Below are 19425 nucleotides of genomic sequence, written 5' to 3'. Positions count from 1 at the left end.
TGGGACATCTGGGACCTTGGTGAACGACGGTGTTGTTTTAAAAAATCTTCTATTGTTCAGTCGAATAGTAAAGAATTCAGTCTTATGGTTATAATCACTTTATTTTTTCTATTTGAACATAAAAAAAAATCTAAAAGTGGAGCATAATTTCTTCGTAGTTTACAAGCAGAGTTTTGACAACAGTTCTGAACATAGGCACGTGCTCAAGCCTTGTAGGTTTCTATCTTTTCTCAAATTAACACAAAAGAATTTTGAACCAGTATATTAGAGATCGAACTCCATTTTTCACATGAAAACCATGAATCAGTAACTTTGACCATGCCCCTCTCCATCTTCTTTCCTGTAATTAAAACAAGGTTTGTGAGTCTCTCCTCATAATTTCAAGCTCCAAGCTTCCTGGGCTCCCTTTTTAATGCTAGGCAAAACCGCACAATTTTCTAAACGGGGCCTTGCTAATGAGTTATGCAGGATATGATTATACGTCAAATGAGATCCATCTCACTATCTGAATAGCCCTCACTTTGGAATCTTTCACTCAACAGTCATTAATCACCCAAATTATTTTCCTTTTCCATTTTTGCTAACAGATTTATTATCAACACATTTTGTGTTTCTGTTCTTGTCTCTATTATGCTGCACTTATATATTTACTTACGCATGGGGGAATCAAGGTCCAGTTCACTATAATTGGACCATGGTGGGGGAGGGGCAGAGGGGAAGGTGAGAAGGGGAAGGAGAGGGATGGGGAGTAGAGTTGGAGGGGCTGTGGGTGGGGAATGGAGGATCGAGGGGGTGCATAGGCAGGGAAACTCTCTCAGAGTTTTTTGAGGGGGAAAGGAGGAGGCTGCCAAGTATTTTCAGTCGGCAAGAGTGTGGGAGGAAATAACTCTGGCTACTGAAGGTTCTTGGGGGTGGGGGGCAGTGGCGGGTGGTTGTGCAAAAGACTCCTGTTGGGAGGGGCTGTCTGCCAAACATTAGGCCAGGGGAACAGACCAGGCTACCAAAGCCTCTCAGTACAGCAGGGGCTGTCAAAATCTTTAAACAGGGACAGAGGGGAGAGACAATGCAAAATCTATCAACGGGAGAAAGGGGGAGGGATGTTGGGTGGAGAAGGGAGTGAGGAAGAGGCGGGTGAGGAGGATAGGGAGAAGAAGAGGGGAGAAAAGAAGGTAGAGGGAAAAGTAGGGGTATGGGGAGCAGGAAGGTGGAGCAGATGGACAGGGTTGGGGACAACAATGGGAAGGAGCGGGGTGAAAGGATGCGGAAAAGGAGTGGAACAGGGAATGGAGGGCACAGGGATGGGGGCAGTGGAGGCAAAATGCTCATAGGAGCAAAGAGTTGGGGGGAACAAGCCTGGGTTATAAAGATCATTTAGTGGGAGGGGGCGAATGCTGTAAGTTGTGGGGAGTCGTGGGGGGGGGGCGCAGGGTGGGGGTGGTGGTGTGGTAGAGGTGAGAAACACATTCCGTAGGGATGAAGGGCAGCCAGTGTAATGCTGTGAAGTGTTGCAGCAAAACGAGAGGGATACTGTAGCTGTGGGGTTGTTCAGCCCTTCAGTCTTAGGAGAACAGGAAAAGGCCAGTCAGCCCCTCGAGCCTGTTCTGCCATTCAATGAGGTCATGGCTGATCGGTATCCTAACTCCATCCACTGCCTTGGCTCCGTATCCCTTAATGGCCTTGGCTAGCAAAAATCTATCGATCTCAGATTTAAAATTATTAATTAAGCTGGCACCTACTTTTTGTGAGAGAGAGTTCCACACTTCTACCACCCGTTGCGTGAAGAAATGTTTCCTAACTTATCTCCTGAATGGCCTGGCTCTGATTTTATGACCCCTTGTCCTCCACCACAAGCAAAAAATGTTTCTCTCTATCTATCCTATCAATTTCTTTCAAAATCCAAAAACCTCAATCAAATCACCCCTTAACCTTTTATATTCCAGGGAATACAAGCCTAGTTTATGTAATCTCTCCTCATAATCTAACCCTTTGAGCCCTGGTAACATTTTGAATCTGTGCTGCACTTCTTCTGGGGCCAATTTATCTTTTCTATGGTGCGGTGCCCAGAACTGTACACAGTACTCCAGATGTGGCCTAACCAGGGCTTTGTACAGCTGTAGCTCAACTTCCTCCCCTTTATATTCTAGCCCTCTAGATATAAAGGCTAACATTCCATTAGCCGTTTTGATTAATTTTTGTACCTGACTACTACATTTTAGTGATCTCCCCTCCCATTTGTACAGCCCTCTGCTCCACGGTGCCTGGGTCAGCATTGTGGTTGTCCTCCCCGCAGTCTTTCTCCTTATCCTCACAGGTATTAAGTACATTATACCTGTTGGATAGGATCAGTGTCTGTGGGGCCTCCTCCTCTATCTCCCCTTGGTTCATCCTACCCTGCTGACTGACAGTCACAATCTCCCATTCCTGTACCTGTGCTTTTCTTTAAGGTGTCGAGGAGGAGACATTAAACTGAGGCCCTGTCTGCCCTCTCAGGGAGATGTAAAAGATATCACAGCACCATTCAAAGAAGAGCAGGGGAGTTCTCTCCAGTGCCCTGGCCAAATTAATTCCTCAATCAACATCACTGAAATAAAAGATTATCTGGTCATTGCTGTTTGTGGGATCCTGCTGTGTACAAATTGGATGCTGCGTTTCCCTACATTACAACAGTGACTGCACTTGAAAAGTACTTAATTGCTGTAAAGCACTTTGGGACGTCCTGAAATCATGAAAGGTGCTATAGAAATAACTTAGCCACATGGACTGCAGCGGCTCAAGAAGGAGGCTCACCACCACCACCTTCTCAAGGGCAACTAGGGATGGGCAATAAATGCCGGCCTTGCCAGCGATGCCCACATCCCAAGGATGAATATTTTAAAAAAACTATGCGAAAAGCCCAAGACAGAATTGGATGGCATTGATTGGTTACTGCCTTATGTGCCTCATTGGCACTGGGAAAAAGAAATTTATATAGCGCTTTTCAATTACGTACTTTTGAAGTGTAGTCACCATTGCAATGCAGGAAGAAGGATGTAAATCTGAGGGAATGCTGCACTCTCAGAGGTGCTGCCTTTTGGATGATGAGCTGTCCTTGTCTGTCCTCTCGGGTGGCTGTAAAATATTCCATGACACTATTTGAAGAACATGTAGTTCTCCTGGTGGCTTGGCCAAAATGTACCCCTCAACCAACAGCACTAAAACAAATTATATAGCCATTTATTTTATAGATGTTCATCAGACTTTGCTGTGTGCAAATTGGCTGCTGCATTTCCCTATGTTACAGCAGTGTTTACACTTCAAAAAGTATTTCATTAGCTGTCAAAGACTTTGTGATGTTTTGAGATCATGACAAGGCATAAAATGCAAGTTCTTTCTTTCTTAGTAATGTTGACCCCACAAAGTAGAAAGGGAAAAAGCAGAATTACTGTTGAAGTCTACACATGGCACTGCACTATAGCTGACAGTTTCTCTCTGGTAAAATAAGTAGAATATTCGGATGCCTATAAAACTGTAACACAATATGAATCTTATTGTTGTGCAATATAACTCATAAACAGATTTCCCAACAGGTAATTTTGTAATAAATGTAATAGGGTAATATGGTGAGAGAGCATGTTAATCTTTGATAAAATGAACTAAAGCTAACTTTGATAGACTTTTCTAATTTTTGATAAAAGGTTCATAAGGTCCTACCTACCGTATCATGTTAGTACAATAAAACACAAATAATCAAATGTGATTTTATTCAGTATGCTATTTGGAAAGTTGTTCCTTGAATAATGGTTGTTAGGGGAGGGAGATGGGGGCTTAAGATATTAATGAGGGTGGAGCTAACTTTGATAGCATTTGAAGTAATTTACTGAAGGGTAAGGTTATGAAGTATAAGATTGACACAATAAATCAGATCCAATCATACACAGTAAAGTAATTTCTTAAATCATGTAGTAGGTGATGTGCCTCAATTATTCCGAGACTCGAAGTTAGCAGAACAAAAGTAAGGCTTTTATTAACTCAGAACATAACACGTAAAATAGAGAGATGTCTACCTTCAGGAGGCTGATGCCCGACTGAAGTTAGATTACAAAGGAGCCAGGTATGGGCGGAGCCCTGCACACAACCAGTTCCAGCACATTCCAATACATAATACATGAGGACTGGGGGAAGGGAAAAGACACAGAAAGCAGGCAGTTACAAGACACAGAAAACAGGCAGTGATGAATGGAATATATTTCATCACATTCACCCCTTCTATAGATTTAGTCTGTTCGGGGGTTTGATAGTCCTCTGCGACCGACGTGGCTGTTGTGGTGCCGCGGGTGTCGGCTGGGTGTCCCCGGTAGCCTCCTGGGTCTCTGCCGGGGGTGCCGCCGGGGTTGTTGAAGGGGTAGTTGGTGGGGGTGCCGTTGGTCGATGTTCTTCCGGGGGTGATGAAAGAATAGTGGGTGGGTAAGGGTTGCTGTGATCGTCGTCGCTGCTATTGCCGTGGTTGTTGTCGATGCCGGCTGGGGCGACGTCTTTTATGGACACGGTGTCCTCCCTTCCGTCGGCGTGCCGGACATAGGCGTATTGGGGGTTGGCGTGGAGTAGGTGTACTGGCTCCACGAGAGGGTCCGTCTTGTGGCCCCTCACATGCCTTCGCACGAGTACCGGACCTGGGGTGGAGAGCCATGACGGCATGGATACGCCTGAGGTGGATTTCCGAGGAAAGACAAACATTCGTTCATGAGGCGTGGCATTAGTGGCCGTACACAATAGCGACCGTATCGAATGGAGCACATCCGAGAGGACTTCCTGCCAGCGGGAGATAGGGAGGCCCTTGGTCCTTAGAGCTAGAGTGACTGCTTTCCACACTGTCCCGTTCTCTCGCTCCACCTGGCCGTTACCCCGGGGGTTGTAGCTGGTGGTACGGCTCGTGGCGATCCCCTTGGACAGCATGTACTGGCGTAGCTCTTCACTCATGAAGGACGCCCCCCTATCCGTGTGGATATAGCTCGGCATACCGAACAGGCAGAACAGGCTGTTGAGGCATCTAATGACCGTGGCGCTGGTCATGTCTGGGCAGGGGAAGGCGAATGGGAAACGGGAGTATTCGTCCACAATGTTCAGGAAGTAAACATTGCGGTCGACGGACGGGAGGGGGCCCTTGAAATCTAAGCTGAGCCGCTCGAAGGGCCATGTAGCTTTGATTAAGTGGGCTCTATCTGGGCGGTAGAACCGAGGCTTGCACTCAGCGCAAGTGCTGCAGTTCCTGGTCAGAGACCGAACTTCCTCAATCGAGTAGGGTAAGTTACGGGACTTTATGAAGTGGAACAGCCGCGTGACCCCTGGGTGGCAGAGGTCGTTGTGGAGGGTCTGTAGCCGATCCTCGGTGGCGCTGGCACACATCCCTCGTGAGAGGGCGTCAGGGGATTCATTAAGGGCCCCTGGCCGGTAAATGATGTCGTACTCGAAAGTGGAGAGCTCGATCCGCCACCTAAGAATCTTATCATTTTTAATCTTCCCCCTCTGTTTATTGTTGAACATAAACGCTACCGATCGCTGGTCGGTAAGTAGGGTGAAGCGTTTGCCGGCTAGGTAGTGGCGCCAGTGGCGCACTGCCTCCACGATGGCTTGGGCCTCCTTTTCCACGGAGGAGTGTCTGATCTCGGGGCCTTGGAGGGTCCTCGAGAAGAAAGCTACGGGCCGCCCTGCCTGGTTGAGGGTGGCCGCCAAGGCGAAGTCGGACGCATCACTTTCCACTTGAAATGGAGTGTTCTCGTCCACTGCCTGTAGCGTGGCCCGCTCAATATCCTGCTTAATGCTTTTGAAGGCGGCGTGGGCCTCAGCAGAGAGCGGAAAAGAGGATGCTTTCAAGAGGGGGCGGGCTTTGTCGGAGTAGTTGGGGACCCATTGGGAATAGTAAGAAAATAACCCCAGGCACCTTTTCAGGGCTTTGGGAGTGTTGGGCAGGGGCAGCTCCCGTAGGGGGCGCAATCGGTCGGGGTCTGGTCCGATTTCCCCATTCTCCACCACGCTGCCCAGTATGCAGAGGCGCGTGGTGTTGAAAACGCACTTGTCCTCGTTATAGGTGAGGTTGAGTTTTTGTGCGGTTTTCAGGAACCTCTCGAGGTTCGAGTCGTGATCCTGCTGGTTGTGACTGCAGATGGTGATGTTGTCGAGGTAGGGGAAGGTTGCCTGCAAGTGGTGGTCATCGACCATGCGATCCATCTCCCTCTGAAAGACCGAGACCCCGTTCGTCACCCCAAAGGGGACTCTGAGGAATTGGTAGAGGCGTCCGTTCGCCTCGAAGGCGGTGTACGGGCGGTCCTCTGGTCTGATAGGGAGCTGGTGGTACGCTGACTTGAGGTCGATGGTGGAGAACACCCGGTATTGGGCGATTTGGTTCACCATTTCTGATATGCGGGGTAGCGGGTAGGCATCTAGTAGGGTGTACCTGTTGATCGTTTGACGATAGTCGATCACCATCCGTTTCTTCTCGCTACCCCTTACCACTACCACTTGGGCGCGCCACGGGCTGTTGCTGTGTTCAATAATGCGCTCTTTCAGGAGCCTGTCTACCTCGGTCGCGATAAACCGCCTGTCCTCCCAGCTGTACCTCCTGCTTTTGGTCGCTATTGGCCGGCAGTTAGGGGTAAGGTTCGCGAATAGCGAAGGCGGCTTTACCTTCAGGGTAGCCAGACCGCACACTGTGAGGGGCGGCTGGGACCCACCGTACTTGAGCGTGATGCTTTGGTGGTTGCACTGGAAATCCAAACCCAAGATCACGCTCGCACATAGATTCTTCATGATTAATACTTTAAAATTATCATACACAGTTCCGTTAACGCACAATTGTACCGTGCAGTAACCCAGAATGGTCGATGTCTGGGTTTTATCGGCCATAGAGATGGTACCCTGAGCAGGGACCACCTTTAGGGAGAGTTGTTGTGCCAGTTCAGGGTGGATAAAACTCTCCGTGCTTCCACTGTCAATTAAGCATTTAACCCGGCACCCGTTTACCTCGATGTCCACCATTGATTTGGATAGCGGATGCGGCCTGGTCTGGTCCACTGTGACCGATGCCACTGTAGGGCCCTGATCGAGACAAGATGGCGTCCACGCTGTCTGCTCATAAGATGGCGGACCCCACGAGGTCGGGCAAGATGGCGTCCAAGATGGCCGCTCCCACGGCGCACACGCGGCGGTGGCGGGTTTTCCGGCGGTTGGTTTTCCGGCGGGGTTCCCTCTGCACACCTTCCCGAAGTGCCCCTTCTTACCGCACTTAAAGCAGGTGGTGCCTTTCGCCGGGCACAGGTTCCTGGTGTGCTTTGGCTGCCCGCAGAAGTAGCAGTTGGGTCCTTGACGCGTCGCGGCTGTCGTAGGGCTTCTGGGGGGAGAGCTGGGCCCCGCCGGTGTCGGGCTGCCGGGCGGGGAAGATGCCTTCCAAGATGGCGGCGCCCTCGGCGCACACGTGGCGGCGTGGGCGGCGCGGGCTGAAGAGTAGGCGTCCGAGTTTCTCTGGGCCATCTCCAGGGACCGCGCGGTGTCCGCAGCCTGTTTCAGGTCCAACTCCGTTTTTTACAGCAGTCTTTGCCGGATGTGAGTGGAGCTGAGGCCTGTGATAAAGGCATCGCGAACAAGCTCGTCAGTGTACACTGCGGCTTTTACATCTCGGCACTTACAGTCCTTGCCAAGTTTTTTCAGGATGCTTAGGAACTCCTCCACCGATTCCCCAGGTCGCTGTGCGTGAGTAGCGAGTAGATGCCTAGCATACACCTCATTCGTAGGCTGCTGGTAATGCGCCTTTAAGGTGTTGCAGGCGGCCAGGTACGTATCGGCGTCTTGGATGAGGGGGTAAACCCGGTGGCTTACCCAATTCCGTAGCATTCCGAGTCTCATCTTCGCAGTGTCCGTAGCGTCTTTGACGGCTGCGGAATTGTCCAGGAAGAATTCCATACAGTCAAACCAGTGTCCGAAGCGTGCTGATGCGTCCGGAGCAAGTTGATCCAAATCCAAACGTTCGGGTTTCAGGAGTTGATCCATAGTGTTGAAAATTGAGTTAATAAAATTGATGTGCCTCAATTATTCCGAGACTCGAAGTTAGCAGAACAAAAGTAAGGCTTTTATTAACTCAGAACATAACACGTAAAATAGAGAGATGTCTACCTTCAGGAGGCTGATGCCCGACTGAAGTTAGATTACAAAGGAGCCAGGTATGGGCGGAGCCCTGCACACAACCAGTTCCAGCACATTCCAATACATAATACATGAGGACTGGGGGAAGGGAAAAGACACAGAAAGCAGGCAGTTACAAGACACAGAAAACAGGCAGTGATGAATGGAATATATTTCATCACAGTAGGGTCATTTGGAGTTATGGTGAAGTATCAGTAGGTGGGAAGGGTGGCACTGACTTTAAAGGGCTCCACACTACCAATGAAGGGTGAAGATGATCATAGAAACATAGAGATAGGAACAGGAGTAGGCCATTCGGCCCTTCGAGCCTGCTCCGCCATTCAATGAGATCATGGCTGATCTTCGTCTGAGATCATAGCTGATCTTACCAGTTCAGTACCCCGTCCCCGCCTTTTCTCCGTAACCCTTAATCCCCTTAGCCTTCAGAAATATATCCAATTCTCTCTTGAAAATATTTATTGAATTAGCCTTCACAGCCCTCTGTGGCAGGGAATTCCACAGGCCCACCACTCTTTGAGTGAAGAAATTCTTCCTCATCTCTGTTTTAAATGATTTGCCCGCTATTTTTAGACTGTGGCCCCTGGTTCTGTGCTCCCCGGCCATTGGAAACATTCTCTCTGAATTCAGCCTGTCCAGGCCTGCCATAATTTTATATGTTTCGATGAGATCCCCTCTCAATCTTCTAAACTCCAGTGAGTACAAGCCCAAACTATTTAATCTCTCTTCGTAGGTCATTCCCGCCATTCCAGGTATCAGCCTGGTGAATCGCCGTTGCACTCTTTCCATGGCAAGAACATCCTTCCGCAGATGGGGCGACCAAAACTGTACACAATACTCCAGATGCGGTCTCACCAGCACCTTGTACAGCTGTAGTAAGGTATCCCTATTCCTATACTCGAACCCCCTTGATATGAAGGCCAACATACCATTTGCCTTCTTAATCGCCTGTTGCACCTGCATGCTCTCCTTCAGTGACTGGTGCACAAGAACACCCAGGTCCCTCTGCACTTCCCCATCTCCCAATCTATTGCCATTTAGATAATAATCTACCCTCCTGTTTTTACCCCCAAAGTGGATAACCTCGCATTTATCCACATTATAGTGCATCTGCCACGTATCCGCCCATTCCCCCAACCTGTCCAAATCGCACTGTAGCCTCCTGACATCCTCATCAGAGCCCACCCCTCCTCCTAGTTTAGTGTCGTCAGCGAATTTGGAAATATTGCATCCAATTCCCTGATCCAGATCATTTATATATATTGTGAACAGCTGGGGTCCCAGGACAGATCCTTGCGGCACCCCGCTGGTCACTGCCTGCCACTCCGAAAACGAGCCGTTTATTCCAACTCTCTGTTTTCTATCCGCCAGCCAGTTCTCTATCCACGTTAATACTTTGCCCCCAATCCCATGAGCCTTAATTTTGCATGATAATCTTTTGTGTGGAACCTTATCGAAGGCTTTCTGGAAGTCAAGGTACACCACATCCACTGGCTCTCCCCCGTCTATTTTACCAGTTACTTCCTCAAAAAATTCCAGCAGATTAGTCAAACACGATTTACCCTTTGTAAATCCATGTTGACTCTGTCCGATCCTTTCCCCATTTGTCAAGTGCTCCGCTATTTTATCCTTAATAATGGACTCTAGCATTTTGCCCACAACCGATGTAAGGTCTATAATTCCCTGCTTTCTCTCTACCCCCCTTTTTAAATATTGGGGTAACATTAGCTACCCTCCAATCCACGGGTACTGTTCCCGAGTCAATGGAGTTCCGGAAGATGATCCTTAGAGCATCTGCTATCTCCAGGGCCACCTCCTTAAGTACCCTAGGATGTAGTTTATCAGGCCCCGGGGATTTGTCGGCCTTCAGTCCCCTCAACTTACCCAACACCATATCCCTAGAGATACTAATTTCTGTCAGCTCCTCCCTCTCATTAGTCCCTATGTTTGCCGATATTCCTGGGAGGTTATTTGTGTCCTCCTTTGTGAATACAGAACCAAAGTATGAGTTTAATTGGTCTGCCATTTCCTTATTCTCCATTATATATTCTCCCGAATCGGACTGCAAGGGACCGACTTGGGATTTTACCAGTCTTTTCCTCCTGATATACCGATAAAAGCTTTTGCAGTCTGTCTTTATGTTTGCTGCAAGTTTACTTTCGTATTCTATTTTCCCCTTCCTGATTAATCCCTTTGTCCTCTTTTGCTGTATCCTGTACTGCCCCCAATCTTCCGGTCTGGTGCTTTTTTTTGCCAGTTGATATGCCCTTTTTTTTGATTTTATGCTGTCCCTAATTTCCCTCGTTATCCACGGTTGAGTCACCTTTTTAGGTTTATTTTTATGCCAAACCGGTATAAACATGTTCTGGAATTCTTCCATTCTATCTTTGAATGCTTGCCATTGTCTATCCACTGTCAATCCCCCCAGAAACACCACCCAATCAATCTTACCCAATTCCCGTCTCATACCCTCGTAATTCCCTTTATTTAAGTTCTGGACCTTAGTCTCTGATTCAATTTCCTCACTCTCCATCTCGACTGAGAGCTCGATCATATTATGATCGCTCTGACCCAAGGGGCCTCGTACAAGAAGATTGCTGATAAGTCCCTTCTCATTGCACAATACCCAGTCTAAAACGGCCTGATCTCGAGTCGGCTCCTCGACATATTGGTCCAGATAACCGTCCCGAAAACATTCCAGGAATTCCTCCTCCTCAGAATTTTTACTAATTTGGGTAGTCCAATCAATATGTAAATTAAAGTCACCCATGATGACAGCTGTGCTCTTATCGCACGCTTCTCTAATTTCCCTTTTTATGCCTTCCCTCACCTCCATATTACTATTTGGAGGCCTATATATCACATGCATGGTGAAATATATTATCAATATGATAAATTACTGCCGATACATTCAGGTCACGACTGGGTGAATTGGGTTGATTTGAAGCGATGAGATGGGGAAGTGTCAATCATCGATCTCACAGCGGGAGGGGCGGTGTTAGGTTGGAGTGACGCCGATGTGATCCAATAAGAGGCGGGCTGTGGGGAGGGCGGGGCTGTGCTGGTGGGTGTGTAGGATCGGCTACTGGAGAGGGGTGTCGGGTTGTCTCGGCTGCTGGAGAGGGGCTGTCAGGTGCAAGGTCGGCTGGTGGGCCAGCGAGCGGTGAAAGGCGAAGATGGCGGAGTCAAGGGACTCGGCCAACGACCAGATGAGGCAGTGGCAAAGCTCAAGGGGCGGCAAGGTGAGCGCGGCCGAGGCTCTCAGCCGGCTGTAGAGGGGTGGGGAGCCGGGGGCCCCGCTCCGAGAGCGACATGTTGGCGCCGCGGTTATCACCGGGCCGACCCGAGCCGATGTTGGTTGTGAGCACAAGGATTTAATCCAGTTTAGATTTTTTATTTTTTGGTGAGGGTTAGTAATAATAGTCATCAAGCACGGATTGTTTTAGAGACCGCATATTTTCGAAGAGTGGGAGGGCAGTGCAACTTGAACTTGTGACTTTTGGACTTGGGGTTGGAAGACCAACTCGAACAGTGTCCCACTTATATTGCAACCTAAATACACTGGGGACCGTGTGAGCACAAAGGTTTCTTTGAGACCTTGAGTTAATCTGAGATTCCACGCACAGTTTTGGAATTTGTATTTTGTGCCCATGTATGTTGATGAGGAAAGGTCATTCAGGCCATCCGTTTAGCTTTGTTTTCTCTGGCCCTATCCAAAATGGAAAGGTGTATAATGTGTTTGCATTGGGAATTCTGAATTTTTTTTTTGCAGGCCCTATCTGTGAGCTCTGTTTGAGCTGATTGAATGCTATTGTGAGAGTCCCTGGCTATGTGTGTGTGCTCAATTCAGCGGGTGTAACTTAAGTTTCAGTCCACAGAGGAGTGGTGGGGAGCTGAATGAACTCTAGTATGAATTGAATTGTCACTTTGTTGTAGGTGTCCCTTGAGGATCCATGGACCCCCCCCCCCCCCCCACACACACACACACACACACACACACTTTTCTCCTCTACATGCTGAAGTGTTTGGAAGCCTGTAAATGGTTCACCATCTAAGTGTAGTTTTGAAAAATGCAGATTTTAATGTTACAAAACATATGAAAACTGGTGGACAGGGAAAGACCTGCTGGTCCATCTAGCATGTCCCACACAGTTCTTTGTTTTGATCAATCTTCCAATTAAATTTGGAGCTATATCTTGGGCCTTGTAAGATCATCTCACCTGCCAGTTGGAGGCCACAAAACTAATCTGAGCCTTCATAGTGGTGAATATTCACTAAACAGCAAGTGAACATGTTTTAAAGGTCAGTTTTATGTTGAGGCTTAGCAAAGGTGAAATGTTTGTTGATTTGACATTTCAAGGGGAAAAGGTAAAAATTGTAATTACTGTAAATAGACTGTTCATACTGAGCATTGTTCTTTTACCTGCTCAGTACATTTGTGTAGTGCTTTATAGTGAGCTGCAGTCTATGTTCTTCTGATGTCTGTAGTTAAGGAGATCATGTGGTGGAATGTGATTTGTAGAGTGCAGTGAATTTTCTGTTCGACTCTAGATCGCAGTACATTTCCCTAGATAGTGGGCAGGACAAGGCACATTCTGGATCATTGGCTTCACAAAGTCCACTTACAGCAGTGGCTGGTGCTAAAGAGCCAGAGGAAAATATCAAGGATAAATAAAATCCAGACATGTAAAAACATCCTAAAGTTCTGATTTGCTTGGTTGCTGATTTGATTCTGTAGTATTTCATACAGCTTTACTAACTGATTATTGGATAATTGACCATTTTAAACTTTTCCTATTACTGTAGATCCTTAGTCTCCAGATCACGAAATGTAAATAAGCTTTATGTAGAGCAAGGATCAAAGCCATTTAAAGCAAGTATTTAATGAGTTCTATCTAACCCTGCAGTTCAAAATGCCCTTCGATCTCTTCAATCGAATGCAACTCGCTTCAATGTGTGTTCCTAACAGTAAGGCTTGAGTTTAAGCTGTAGGACTTGGAGCTGACTGAACCACCTGGTGATCAGAATACTCTCCAAAAATATACTGCCAATATACCTTCTGGTGGGGGGGGAGGGTTATAGTTTAGATTGGTCCAATGCAATGGGAGATAATTCAGGCAGTCACTTGCCAGTTGGGCTCTCAAATGGGATAATTTTCTATGTGCTTAGTCTGTAAATGTGTTTGTGGATTTGTTAAAGCTAATGCACAGAAGAAAATATCAATACTGGTCTCTGTTCAGCTGACTGGCTGCCCATTGAAATATGTGTCTATTGCATTATACAAAGTTTACTTTTTGGATTCCAGGGTATTGACTTAAGTACAAGTTAAAAGGCCAATAATGAAAATGGAGCATTTGGTATCCATAGTATACGATAATCCTAAGTATTAGTGCAAACATGTTCTGGTAACACTTTTTAAAAACATTTTGTTTGGAAAGGTTGAGGTTAACTAGGGGCTTAAATCTTGTGTCTTTTTACATTGCAAAGGAAGCTTGCTGTTCAAATGAAGGCAATTTGTTTTAAAGGGCGCATAGCAGCACTGATGGGTAGCTGGTTAAAGGACCAAACAACAGAGTAATGGTTAATGTTTTTCAGCCTCGAGGGATGTAAACAGTGGTGTCCCCCCCCCCCCTCCCCAAGGGTCAGTGTTGGGAACATTTTGTGTATATTTAAAAAAAAAAAGTTAGCTGAGATTTAATGTTGAAATGAGGTGGAACATTTTGGGAGGAAGAATGAGAATTTATACTAAAATAGAGAAAACTTTAAGTGGGGATGGTTACTTGGGAGTGTGGAACTATATGTGGGAGAAGATGCATTCTCAGCATTTTTGATGTGATAAGAAAAAAAACCTGCAGGAAAAAAAAAATGTTGTTTACAGATGTAAATATACAGCTTGGTTAAGAGAAAAGACAGATTCATGTTTTGAATTGTTGAGGAAAGGTCTTGCATCCAAAATGATTATCCCTCTTTTCTTTGTAGATACTGAGATTGACCTGTGTTTTTCCAGCATTTTCTGTTCTTGACGAGTTGTAGTTTATTTCAGTTGGAGGCCAACCACAAGTTGAACTTTAGTGTTGGAGTGGGTTAGGGTCACTGTAGGGGGTGGGAAGTGGGTAGCTGGATCATGAGTGTGTTTAGTATAAGATTGGATGTAGGGAAGAAAGGACGAGGAGTTCAATCATGTGTGTAAACTGGCACTGTGCTTTCAAGAGATTATGGCCCAGAAATTGGTGTCGGGGGGGCTTCCTGCAGGTGCAAGCCCCCGACCTACACTTACATAGCGCGCTGACAGTTGAAGCCTGGCCCTGCGTGCATTTCCTCTCTGTGGCCCGGTTCAGCTCCCGGCGCGCTGTGCTTGCGTGATCCAGCGGCGTAGTTAGTTCGATGAGCCGGCTGGGATCACGTGAGCACTGGGCAACCAATCGGAGGTTGCAAAAGTTCATTCATGAGTTTGATAGTAAGAACTGTCAAACTCATTGAAAACTCCGGGTGCCCAAAACAGTACTTAAACTTCAAATAAAAGTTTAAAAAAACATCCCACTAATTAAATGAACTATTAATAACTGTAAAAAAAACTAATTTAAACAATTATTCAAATTTTTGAGTTTTTTTTTAACAAATCGGGTCTAAAAATACACTTACCTTACTGTAAAGTCTTTAAAAATAATAAACCTGTGGAAAAAAATTTCTAACTTTAATTAATAGACCACTTACCTTTTTAAAACTAAGTACTTATGTCTGCTTTTTTCTCGCGTAAAAACTGGAGGCCTTATCGCACGGGCAACCCTATATAAAAAATTAAAAAAAAAAAGGAATTTCAGCGTGCACATGCAGACTCCTGCGCGCACGCGTTCGACCTCTGAACCCCTTGGTTCAGAGGATTAGAAATGCCGGTTTCCCGCGCATGCGCTGTGCATGCAGAAAACCGGCAATTCCATCGGTCCCACGCGTGAGTACACGGTGCTTACTCACGCGTTGGGACCCGAATTACTGGGCCATTGTCAAGTGGCAGCTTGTAAATGATAAGGAGACAAAGGATAGATCCTTGGAATGTGGATAGGTTATCATACAGGTGTGGGCGGAGAAACCATTGATGGAATTGCACTGTCTTTGTTGTGACCAGCCAGAAGCATGAGAGCAGGGCCGATGAGGTGTCGGAGGGGGGTACAGTGGTCGACTATTGAAAGCGCTGGGAGGTTGAGGGGAATAAGGAGAGAGGATGAGTTACATTCGTACATGTGCTGCGTTTGGCCAGTTCATTCTCTGTACTGTTGGTGGGAGGGAAGCCAGATTAGAAGGTCTGGAATAGGGTGTCACAGGAGCTCATGTTCTGGGACTTGGAGGGAGAAGATTGGAGATAATATAACAAATTAGAACAGGAAAGGAAAGATGAATGCTCGAACTGTACAAACATGACTAATTATCAAAAGATTTTTCAGACCAAGTTTATATCTGGTAGCTGGAGGTTCAAGGCACTTGTTTTAGGCCAACCAACTGAAAGCAGAAAGGGGCCAGACGCAGAGTGAGCAGTTCAAGCCATGCATGCTTGGAGTGGGATGTTAAATGGTGAGATTTTCAGGAAATATCAACTGGCCAGAAAAAGATAATTGAGCTGGTATACTTTTCACTGTGCACCTTCAGTGGTTTAACTTGAGGCGTACAGCTCCCTATAATGTCCCTTCATGTTTTGTAATTTTCAAGTCATTTCTTTAGAATGTAGATACCTTGACCACCGGAGCAGGCCAGCCTATTGGTGACAAGTTAAACGTTCTTACGGCAGGGACTCGAGGGCCACTACTTATACAGGATGTGGTGTTCATGGATGAGTTGGCACACTTTGACCGGGAGAGGATCCCTGAGCGTGTCGTACATGCGAAGGGAGCAGGTGAGTTTAAACTTTGGCTAATTAATTACCATGGTAATTTGTAAGATGGAGGTTAGTACTTTCTTTTGGATCTTCAGTAAAATATTGCTCACACCCACAGTTGATCTGCAGTCTACAGTAATTCAGACATGTTAAATGTCAAGAGGACATTTCGGAGTTAATTTTTAATTGTATAAATTCCTATTGCTATTAGGAAGTGTTTCAAAGTCAGCCTATTAAAAATTAAGTTGTCATTGACTCTGTCAATCGCCTTTATAAACATGTGTGGAGTGTTTAGTCACGAGCTCACATGATCTTAAGCAGTGGCAGTCACCTTGCACCTCAAGACATGGCTTGGAATGCGATTCCCACCGAGCCTCATTCACACTTTGCTGTGCTTCTAAATGGACGGGTATCTCCTGTGGGGGAGAGTGCTGTCCCTTTTTGGAACAGTGCCTCAAGTCTGGTCACCGTTGAAGGCATTTGTTAAGTTTGATTGTAATCCCGCCTTGTGTCAACGGAGAGAGGAATAATGTAGCAAATTAATTGAACTTTCCGAAAGTGGGATTTCAAGAAAACTGCAAACTGGTTGTACAAAGGATGATTTCCTTTTAAGCATGCCTTTTTGTGGTGAAATAGTTTCTGAACTTTTCTTAATTGTAGATGGAAAAGTGTAGGATAGTCAGTGATGTAATGGGCATGATTTCACTGGGCATCTGTCTTGAGTTCAGTTATTACACCCAAATGACCGTTCCGACTGGATATGGTCAAAGATGTTCAGTTTGGACATCCTCGGTTTTGCCAGATAAACAGGCACAAAGTAGTTGGGTACGGTAATGTAGTGGTTATGGTATTGGACCACAGGCTGAGACTTCAAATCCCACCATGGCAACTTGTGAAATTGAATTCCATAAATCGGGTAATTTGTGGACTGGCAGTGGCACCACAGCAGAAAAATTACTATTAAAGCTGCTATATTGTTGTAAAAACCCAACTAGTTCACTTATGTCTTTCAAGGAAGGGAGTCCAGTCACACACTATATGGCCATTCAACTGCTATCAAAAGGCCCATCCTCAACACCACCATCACCTCGGGGCAATTTGGGATAGCATTAAATGTGATCTTGTCAGAGTTGTCAACATCCTCGGAACAAATTTTTTTGGAAAAGTTAGGTAAAATTGACAGGATACCAGGGTTCAGATCCACAATGCCAGATTTCCATTCACTTAATGCTGTGACCAGTTCTGTGATACTAAATTTGAAGGGTGCCAGAAGAAGCTGCTGGTTCCTGGGTGCATCCAGGCAAATGAGGGGAAAAATGACCTCATTGCATTGCACATGCAATGTCCCAGTGTCCAGTTTGGCATGATGCCAAGTTCATTTACCTGCCCATGAAAAATGACCCCCGGTTGCTAGGGGCTAAGCTGTTCATTGTAAGTAGCTTTAAGATTATTGGTAGAAGCATTTAAAGGCTATTGGTGCATTTTTCTGTCCGAACCAGATTATGAAAGTTGATCACTTCTCTGGCAGCTGTTTGACTGACTGTCTTAATTTAAGGCAGAACACTGTACCACCAATATTTGATCCAAAAAGGCAAATCTGGAGGTGGCTCCTGGGTGATCAAGGCTGTCCTTGACCCCTGACACTTCTGTGCTGTAGGAGAACACCAGTCGCGCATGAGATTCCCCCACCAGAGGAAATAGGGTCGATGGAGAGAAACTATCTACTCCCTTAATCATCTTCATTACCTCAGTTAGGTCACCCCTTAAGGGGCTTGTGTTTGGGGGCACATTGTCCTAAACTCAGCTTGGCACCAACATTTCTAAACCACTCACTGAGCTCAGACCCCATAATGGGAAGTTTTCATAGAATTATAGAAATGACAGCACAGGAGGAGGCCATTTGTCCCCCCAGTGCTGGTGTTCTCTCCTGTAACCCTGCCTCTCTTCCCTCCACCCCCCCCCCCCCCTCCCCCAATCTTTCTATGTTCCTCCTTTTCAAATATATATCCCATTCCCTTTGGAAATGAAGATTTAGTCTGTACCTCAATAACCACGTGTGGTGAAGTATCCCATGGATTAATAGCCCTTAGTTCAAGAGCCTTTCTTCTCCCTTTCCCCCTTGTTTCTCCGGTGTGAACCCTTGGTTTCCATTCCCTAGTTCCCCATTTGCCCCCCAATGAAGCCAATCTTTCATTTTATACTCACAGTAAGGTCTCCAAGTTTCACTCTCCTCTTTACTGGCTGATCCTCTCTCCATGCTGCTCCCACCCCGTCTCACTTGAGGCTCAATCCCCAGACCACTGTCCCCTTCTTTCCCAGGGAGGGATGGGGTGTGGGAAAGGGAAGGTGGGGTGGTGCAGCACACTGCAGGGGAACATTTAAATAGCTGAGATCTCAGGCTGCTGGAGGCAGAGCTGAGAATAGGTGCCCCTGATTCTGGGGAAACTCCTAGTCATTCTAGGAGGGTTGGGAACTCTAATTGTAAGAGGTGCCAACCTTCTGATGTGTTATTAAACTGAGATCTTGCCAGTTCAAAAGGTGCTGTAGTGGTGGGTGGTAGGATTGGTAACCTGGCAGGATAAGATTTATAAGACCAAAGGTTCAGATGAATAAGATCTTTTGATCTTATAAACTGTTATGTTTCTGCTGCAATTCATTGAAACTTGAATACTGTCTCACCCTTCTTAAGAGTATATTTAATAACAAAAAAGAGTCTTGTAGTTCTTGTATACAAGGTTACTGTAATTTAGTAAGCAGGCTGAAGTGAAAATTAAACCCAAAGTTGGAGATCATTGGCGTTTACGAATGTCTTTTAATTTCTACCAGGTGCCTTTGGCTTCTTTGAGGTGACCCACGATATCACGAGGTACTGCAAGGCCAAATTATTTCAGCAAATTGGAAAGAGAACATCTGTATCTGCCCGGTTCTCTACAGTTGGTAAGGGTTTGTCTTTAGCGCAAATAGTTGCTATAGAAATGTTTTAAAAGTCTGGCTAGTGTGATCCGAGTATTGCCCATTCTCTTCTAGGGTTTGGTTTTAAACCCAACCCAGATTAATGGGATGAGTGTTTCCTCCAACAGCTGAGAATTCTACAAGAAACAAAGTTGGGCAGTCTGAGCACAATATTGAGGGAGGGAGGGGTGGGTCAGAGTAAAAACTACCCTAAATTGGTATTCTGGGGCCAACATTGGTTGTTATGGGAAATTCAAGTGTCCCACTAGAGTTCTCTAAGGCATATTGCGGAAAGGTGCTTCATCGCTGTGTGCCTTCATGTTGATGCTGGCTGCAAAAAGTGGGAAAGTATTCCATTCTCCGCACTGAGATTGTTCACCTGATACCAAGTTTCACCAAGATAAGAATTCAATAGTGCAGATAGTATTCAATACCTT

At 46.2% G+C, this 19425-nt stretch overlaps 1 protein-coding gene across 1 annotated transcript in view; it reads left to right on the top strand.

Moving 5' to 3' along the window:
- Positions 1–11237: 11237 nt before the first annotated feature.
- cat (catalase) overlaps positions 11238–19425 on the top strand; it is a 50712-nt gene continuing 42524 nt past the window's right edge. Inside the window, exons 1-3 of the mRNA XM_086007574.1 lie at positions 11238–11411; positions 15883–16054; positions 18863–18973. Coding sequence (XP_085863700.1) covers positions 11346–11411; positions 15883–16054; positions 18863–18973 — 349 coding nt within the window. The 5' untranslated portion in view covers positions 11238–11345. The remainder of the gene's footprint in view (positions 11412–15882; positions 16055–18862; positions 18974–19425) is intronic.

The sequence above is a fragment of the Somniosus microcephalus genome, chromosome 15 (genome assembly GCF_052327205.1).
Source record: "Somniosus microcephalus isolate GS21.2 chromosome 15, FLI_Smic_1.0, whole genome shotgun sequence".
NCBI classification, from domain to species: domain Eukaryota; kingdom Metazoa; phylum Chordata; class Chondrichthyes; order Squaliformes; family Somniosidae; genus Somniosus; species Somniosus microcephalus.
Note: the sequence above shows the minus strand (reverse complement) of the source record. Positions and strands in the feature narration are given on the sequence as shown.